Here is an 8,708-nt window from a genome sequence, read left to right as displayed (position 1 = left end):
TAAACACTCTATAGTTACCAACCAGGAGTGATACTTTTTAAGGGAAGCCAATTTTCATACCTCCCTACTCCACTCTTCTACCTCCAGACTTAGAACTGTTTTGTGTACCACTTTATGTACCTTACAAACATTAATTCATTTAATTCTCTCAACAACCTCAGGAGATAGTTACTACCACTATCATCCTTGTTTTGCAGATGAGGAAACAGAGGCACAAAGAAATTAAGTGCCTTACACAAGGCAACCCAGCTAGTAAGTGGTAGAGATGGTATCTGAACCCAGGAGAACCTATATTCTTAATCACTACATTATCTTCCAGCCCCACCCCAAGTGATCTCATGTCTCCTGATTAGAGCTTTGAATATATGGAGGGAGTGATTGAATAGGGGCACCTTCAAGCACTGGAAAAATGAAGAAAGCCAGACATCAGAGGTTGTTTGCATTGTTTATAGATATCATCCTTTATTATATCCACAGAAGAAAGAACAGAAAAGGAAAATAAAATCTCCATTCCTGGGAAGCTGACTCATGAAATAACTTTTTTGTTAGGTTTTGCATTCATATGACATCCCCTGAGCCATTCAGATAAATCATGGCCATAACAGTTTTGGTTCCAAGAATCCCTGGGAAATGAAGGGAGAGAGGGAGGATGAAGTGGACAGGCTGATGGGGTGACAGTGGCACTATCCCAGCCACCCAGGGTCCAAGCCATCCCCATGAACGTACCAAGTACTCATGCCATTCTCTGAGGACACTACCTTCTTGGCACACATAATGTCATCCAGAATATGGCGGTTGAGCAGTTCTAAAGGGAAGAGGTGACAGAGTGATCTGGGGTACTAGGAACAGGGTGACAGTATATGAAGGGACCAGGGGTTCTAGGTTTCTTGGTACCTGAATATCTTCAACCACTATATTGCCTGATTCTAGATGACCTTGATTTACTTATCAGCCTGGTATGAATTACATCAACTACCATGTTGACTGGTTCTATAGAACCTTAACCCATTGACTGATCCTAGGTGATTTTGACTGTCATGTTGGCTGGTTATATATGACCTCACCCACCATACTGACTGGTCCTGGACAACCTCAGACTCCATGTTGGCCAATTCTGTATGACTTCAAGTGTCTGTCATTTTGTGTGGTTATGAATGATCTCAACTGCAGTGGATGTTGGCTTGTTAGGAAACCACTCAACTGCAAGGTTGGCCAGTCCTGGGGACTTCAAACACTATGTTGTCAGGTCCTGGATAACTTCAACACCCATTCTTACTGGCTACAAGTGACCTCAGTCTCCATGTTGAGTAGTCCTGTTCAGCTGCAGCTACCATGGTGCCTGGTCCTAAATGATCTCAACTGCTATGGTGGCTGGACGAGGATGACTTTAACTGTAATTTTGACTAGTTAATGATCTCAGCCACCATGTTGACTAGTCCTGGATGACCTCAACCTTCAAGTGGACAAGTCCTGGGTAACCTCTTCTGTCACTGTGGCAGGACTTGGACAGCTTCAACCTCCATTTGGGCTGGTCCCAGATAGCCTCAGTCTCCATTTTGGCCAACCCTGAACTTCTGCTGCTATTCAGTTTTGTCCTTAACAATACAACACTCTTGTCTGGGAAATTCTCTCCTTTCTGCACAGAGGTACCTTGTTTCTGTTCCTACAGACAGATAGCAGCTTCTTCCCTCCAGGCCTGGACAACCCCAATCCCAAATCAGGACAGTTTCCCCCTCCTGATTCTTAGTCCTATAAAATGGCAGCCTCCATTCTAGGTGAGGGTTGGGAGCTCTGAGTCCTCCTGACCTAGACAGCACCTCAAGGCAGTCTGGGTAAGGATACAGGCTGGTTGGCATCTGCAACAGTCCAGGCAACTCTGCTCCTTTCCCTATAATTCTTCTGCTTGTTACTCAAGATTATGGGTTAGACAGTCTTGCCCTCTGCATGTTGGGGAGTGGCGCCAGGCCTCACCATGACAATCCATGTGGCAGAGGTTCTCGGTGGGTGTAACACCATCATAACACCACCAGGCGGAATTCAGCTGAAAAATGCCATATTCACTGCTGCCATCAGGATTGTGGTTCACGAAGGAAGTATCAAAGCCACTCTCATAGTGTGCCATGCACAGCCCTGGAGCAGGGAGGGAAAAGGTAGCAGAGAGGCATGAGTCCTGGGAAGAGGGAAGAGGGTAGGAGGAGGGAGTAGGGCAGGCATGGTTTTCCTCTCAGTTGTGGGGGTGATGATCTTGGTTTGGTGGTGGTGTTGATGTTGGTGATTCTGGAAAGGTGTCAGTAACGGCGGTGGTGATGGCATTCATGGTGATTTAAGCAGTGGTGACATTGATGGTAATGATGGTGGTGTTAGTAGAGATGAGGGTAAATGGTTGGGAAGGCAATGATGATGAAACTAGAGTTAGTTAAACTACTCATAACAGTCAGAGGGTGACCAAAAGGATCATTCCCTAGCCTAGGGAGATAACAGATAGCAAGGGGGTGGGGTCTGGGTCTGAGTGTGGTGGGAAGCTCACTACATGGGTGGGATTTGGGGCAACTGGGATCTCACAGTCTCCAATGGTATAGCCGTTGAAGCCGTTGAGGCCTGCTGCTTCCAGCTTCTTTGCCAGGTCACAGCGTTCGTAGATCTTGGCCTCCACATTGGCAGCCATCAGGATCACCACGATAGTGGCTGAGACCTGCATTATGACAGCCACAAGTCTTCCTAACTTACTCCCCTGCTCCAGACTCACCCTGCAGTATGCAGAACTAGGGGTTACTGGAACTCTGGGCTTTATGAGCAAAGAGCTAGGTGATAGATTTTAGAACACAGAGGCCAGAGAGAGGTTTGGGCATCTCACCATCTTCCCCTGTGCCAGCTCTCTTAAAGACACACACAAAGAAAAAAGATAGATACTGATATATGCACAGAGGTGGAAGGAGACAGGGACAGGGAGAAACCCAGAGATTTCAGAAAGGGATGCAGGGAGAGAGGGGCTTGGAACACCCAAGGGACTGAGGACTCAAGTGCTAGACCTCACACTCAGCACATATTCCCCGATGTTCCTTAATGCTGTCCCACTCTACTCCCATTAATCATGCTCTACCACTTGGTCACCTCCATTTCCCCCACTCTGCTGAGTAGCCACCTCTAGTTACTACACCATGTCTACTACTACCTCAGATTCCTCATGCCCTATAAAGTATGACTACTGTGCCCTCACCCTCTGCTCCACTTTACCTCCCTTTACTCATTCTCAGCACCTCCTTCACCTCTCTTCACTTAATGTGCTCTGTTCCACCCTCATTTACTGGAATCTGCCCTACATTACACCCGTTTAATCAGACTCTGCCCCACATTATATATGACATATACATGTTCGCTCTACTGCTTTTTCACCCCCATTCTCATTCTACCTTTTATTCCCTTGTTCCCTTACGCTGTCTTGTATCCACTTATATTCATTCACGCTGGGCCTTGTGTTACTGTAATTCTGTAACCCTCTACTTGCTATAACCCAAGCTCTCTCACATGCTTTCCTTCTCCACCTCCTTTCACTCCCACTCAGACTCTCATTTCGTACTTTAACCTTCACTGCCTGACACTGCATCAAATGACTCCCATCCACTCTCATGTGGCCCATCCTTCAGCTTTATTCATTGACTCTGGGTCTCATTCCCGCCCCATTCACTCTCTTTCTGCCCCTTCTTCACTTCTATTCTCCCAAGGGCTGTCCCCATATTACCTGCATTTCCTGGAACTGTATTACTCTCAAACACTAGCCCAAGTTATCCACACATACTCACTCTACGCTTGATCCCTTCTGTTCTTTCTCATTTTTCACTGCCTCTATCTTAACTGCCTCCATTTACTCACATGCTGCCTCTCATTATCTCATTCATTTAAAGTCCCTCCCAATGTAACTCCTGTTTCCACTCATCACTCTTGTTCTGCTCCTGATTCATGTTGAGTTGCTCCCACTTCATCCCATAGTACCCTCATTGAGTCACACTCTGTCTCAGATATACCACTTTTTAGTCACATTGGGCCTCATTTCCCCCACTTTACTCACCTTGGGCCAAGTGACCTGCACCCTCTCTCCTTTTGCTGTATAATAGCCAGTTCTTCACCTTCTTCTGCTCTTTAATTCCATCCTCTATCACTCTGACCATCTTCACCTCCATTCACATACATGCTTCAGCTCATTCACCTGGGCTGATTCTCACTGCGATCCCTACCCTTTACTGGAATGCTACCCTGCATTATCCCAATCTAATCCCAGTCAGTCCAATCTAATCCAGTATGCCAGCAAATTTGGAAAACTCAGCAGTGGCCACAGGACTGGAAAAGGTCATTTTTCATTCCAATCCCAAAGAAAGGCAATGTCAAAGAATACTCAAACTACCACACAATTGCACTCATCTCACATGCTAGTAAAGTAATGCTCAAAATTCTCCAAGCCAGACTTCAACAATACATGAATCTTGAATTTCCAGATGTTCAAGCTGGTTTTAGAAAAGGCAGAGGAACCAGAGATCAAATTGCCAACATCTGCTGGATCACGGAAAAAGCAAGAGAGTTCCAGAAAAACATCTATTTCTGCTTTACTGACTATGCCAAAGCCTTTGACTGTGTGGATCACAATAAACTGTGGAAAATTCTGAGAGAGATGGGAATACCAGACCACCTGACCTGCCTCTTGAGAAATCTGTATGCAGGTCAGGAAGCAACAGTTAGAACTGGACATGGAACAACAGACTGGTTCCAAATAGGAAAAGGAGTGCTTCAAGGCTGTATATTGTCACCCTGTTTATTGAACTTATATGCAGAGTACATCATGAGAAACATTGGGCTGGATGAAGCACAAGCTAGAATCAAGATTGCTGGGAGAAATATCAATAACCTCAGATATGCAGATGACACCACCTTTATGGCAGAAAGTGAAGAAGAACTAAAAAGCCTCTTGATGAAAGTGAAGGAGAAGAGTTAAAAAGTTGGCTTAAAACTCAACATTCAGAAAACGAAGATCATGGCATCTGGTCCCGTCACTTCATGGCAAATAGATGGGGAAACAGTGGCTGACTTTATTTTTGAGGGCTCCAAAATCACTGAAGATGGTGACTACAGCTATGAAATTAAAAGATGCTTACTCCTTGGAAGAAAAGTTATGACCAACCTGGATAGCATATTCAAAAGCAGAGACATTACTTTGCCAACAAAGGTCTGTCTAGTCAAGGCTATGGTTTTTCCAGTAGTCATGGATGGATGTGAGAGTTGGACTATAAAGGAAGCTGAGTGCCGAAGAATTGGTGCCTTTGAACTGTGGTGTTGGAGAAGACTCTTGAGAGTCCCTTGGACTGCAAGGAGATCCAACCAGTCCATCCTAAAGGAGATCAGTCCTGAAGGACTGATGTTGAAGCTGAAACTTCAGTACTTTGCCCACCTGATGCAAAAAGCTAACTCATTTGAAAAGACCCTGATGATGGGAAAGATTGAGGGCAGGAGGAGAAGAGGACGACAGAGGATGAGATGGTTGGATGGCATCACTGATTCAATGGACATGAGTTTGGGTAAACTCTGGGAGTTGGTGATGGACAAGGAGCCCTGGCGTGCTATGCTCCATGGGGTTGCAAAGAGTTGAACACAACTGAGCGACTGAACTCAACTGAATCCCAGTCTGCCTCTCATTCATCTCTGGCCAGTTTCCTTCCTCATAGTATCTTCACTCAAACAAACTCGACCCAATTCACTTATTTACATTCTACCACATATTCATTTCCATTTCATTTTATTCTCTCCCTTGTGCACCCCATTCTTCCTTCTGTGCCTCACATGACTTTCATTCTCTGCTACTTTTCCCCTAAATTAGCCTCTTTTTACTCATACTGTGCCCCATAGACTGTCATTCATGTACACTCCAGTCTTTGGTACTCATATCAACTTGCACGCTCTTGCTTTATCAACCCCATCCACATTCACCACCTTTCATTGCCCCATTCACTCACAGTCCCCTTCCAATTTCACTTTTTGTCCCTTAGATGGTACCTCATTTTCCCATCATTTACTCAGTATCATCCATAGATTGATTCAAATTGATTCAAAATTGAATGCATAGTCATTCCCTCATGCCCCACATTACCCACATTCACTCCACTCTACTGCTCATTCATCTCCCTGCCATCATCCTTTGTCTCTCCTCATCCTTTCATTCCCAATTTGTCCTTCATCATTATTCACCCCTCCTGCCCCCACAGGTCCCATGTGTCTCTGTTTAGTGACACATCTGTCAAGACAGAAAAGTCTGATGTATTGTTCAGGATTCAGTTTGGCTGCACATACAAACACCACTCTAAATGGATGGAACAGGATGGAAAGTGATCATTCTCTTGGAGGCAGGCAGTTTAGGGCTAGAGTGGCAGCTCCAAGATCACCAAAGAGCTGGCTGCTCCTGTGCTGTACCTCTGCCAAACTCACCTGCTACCTCATGGTCCAAAATGACCACTCACAATAGCAATGGTTTTGAGAAAATGTATCTTAAGAGCAATTGTAATGACTCACCAGTGAGGTGGGGCGGGGACTTTGAGTGAGAGTGTTACATGGTGCAGATTCTGTGGTGGGACCAGCTAGCTGTCACATTTCCACACCCCTTCACCTAGCTATCTGGTGCTTAGGCTACTGAATGAATTTGTACCCATAAGGACTGATGGTAGAGGATTCCTAGGACAGACAGTGGGCATCCTAGCTCCACAGCAGAAAAATTGGTCTCACAGAGTTTGTGGATATGCATTCTGAATCCTGGGACAGTTTCTGTAGGGCTGTATCACTAGTTCAGGGACATTTTTGGATCTGGCAGTCACTGTACTCCAAGACCCACCAACTCTGTAGGATTTTCCTCTCTATGTAGGGGTGTGTGTATGTATGTATAAGTACAAGGTGGTAGAGACATTATGTTTACAGGCTGGAAGAGGCCAGAATAATATGGGCCCCAAAGGTCCAGATCCTCCTATTTTCCACCTTCTGATGCATTCAGAGAGTTGACAAGTTTTGTATCTAGGAGGTGCCAATCCTTAAGAGTGCAAGAGACCTGAGTTACTTTTCTGCTTTCTCTCTTTGCTTTGTCTGTTAGGAAGCTCCATATGTATTCCTAGCCAAAAAAAATTTGTTGCCTTGTTTCTAATAGTTCTGGAATAAGGACCCTGATACTTTCCAGAAGCTCTGTGGTATACCAAATAAACAAAGTATTATTGGCTAGAAGTTAAAGATCTGATCTTGGGAACCTGTGTGACCTTGGGCAAGTTACTTAGTATCTCTGGGACTCAGTTTCCTCAACCGACAAGAGGGAGGACCACATGATTGTTCACAGAAAATGGGGGAGTATCTGAGGCAGGTCATATGTGCTTCACACAGTGTCTGGCACACAGGAGATAATGAGCTAGGTCTGAGCCTCCATTATCACTTACTGGGCCCACTGGCAGAAGCCTCCTCACTATTCTTCCTGTTTTCATCCTTGCCCTCTGAAATCTGTTATCTACAAAGCAGCCTGCAGGTCATCTTTTTATTTTTTCCTTCTTCTTAGTAAAAGTTTTATACAGACACATGTCTAATTTTATCTTAATCATCAATATCGTCATCATCAGTTATATATTAGCACTTGCCATGTGCCAGGGATTGTTCTAAACTATTTACAATTAACAGTTCATTTGTCACCACAGTCCTATAGGTAAGTGCTGTCATTATCCTCATTTTATAGATGAGGAAATTAAGCCCAGAGGAGTTAAGTCCTGCCCTAGATTTCATAGCTGTTTCTATCATTTTATTTGGTTGGTTGGTTCTGTTTTCTTCCCTGCTATATTCCCAATGTCTAGAACACTACCAGGCATACAGGAGGTGCTTAAGTAAATTACTGCGCAGCTTATATTCTAGTGGTGCAAGACAGGCAATAAAAAAAAAGAGTCAAATATACACGTATTTAAAAAGTTAATATATAATGCTAGATTGCTTCAGACTGGACTTTAAAAAATCTGACCCCCCTCCCGTTAATGGCATCCCATTATGTCCAGAAGGAAATAGGAGCTCTGCCCCTGGCAGGGAGGCCCTAGGGCATCTGCCACCCATTCACTTCTCCCTTGCCCACAATTCCTACATTCCCAACACACTGACATTGTTTCTGTTCCTCCAATATGCCAAACCAGTCCTACTTCAGGCAGGGCCTTTGCAACAGCCTCACCTTCCACCACAAAGCTCTTTGATTCAGATATTTGTGTGGCTAGCTCCTTTGATCAGCGTAACTGTAACCTCCGACAAAAGGAGATCGTTCCTGCCCATCCTGAGAAAACAGCCTCCCAGCCACTACTTAACAGATCCCCTTCATCCCGGTGTGTGTTTATGTACTAGGTCGCCGTTTATTTATTCTTCAGCAGCTTGTTTGGATGCACACCGTCCTTCAAACGCTAGACTGTAGACTCCCAGCCTTGGCCACTGGATGGAGCCAGTGACTTTTTCCTACTCTCAGCCTTTGTGCACGCTGAACAATTCTGCCACGCATCCCGACTTCCTATTCAATTACACCTGCAAACCTGATGCTGCCCTCCAGGTTCAAGACATCAAATTCCCGCCTGCTAGCGTTTTCCTTAATTAGGCATTTCCCCTCCCGCAATAAGGAAACCGGTCTTTGGAGTCTTAGGAATGACGGCCTCTGTAGATGATAAACACCT

At 45.0% G+C, this 8,708-nt stretch overlaps 1 protein-coding gene across 1 annotated transcript; it reads right to left on the bottom strand.

The window, feature by feature from the left end:
• Positions 1-445: 445 nt before the first annotated feature.
• On the bottom strand, positions 446-4,315 carry LOC120882082 (sperm acrosome-associated protein 5). Its single transcript, XM_040265862.1, has 4 exons — positions 2,563-4,315; positions 1,972-2,130; positions 727-805; positions 446-623 (listed from the first exon to the last, which is right to left on the bottom strand). Exons 1-4 carry the CDS (start codon positions 2,696-2,698, stop codon positions 527-529), a joined length of 471 nt encoding a protein of 156 aa, XP_040121796.1. The 5' UTR covers positions 2,699-4,315; the 3' UTR covers positions 446-526.
• Between the last annotated feature and the right edge of the window lie 4,393 nt (positions 4,316-8,708).

This window comes from Oryx dammah, unplaced genomic scaffold (assembly GCF_014754425.2).
Source record: "Oryx dammah isolate SB20612 unplaced genomic scaffold, SCBI_Odam_1.1 HiC_scaffold_23, whole genome shotgun sequence".
NCBI classification, from domain to species: domain Eukaryota; kingdom Metazoa; phylum Chordata; class Mammalia; order Artiodactyla; family Bovidae; genus Oryx; species Oryx dammah.
The sequence above is the reverse complement of the archived record's forward strand: the minus strand, read 5'-3'. Positions and strand labels throughout refer to the sequence as shown.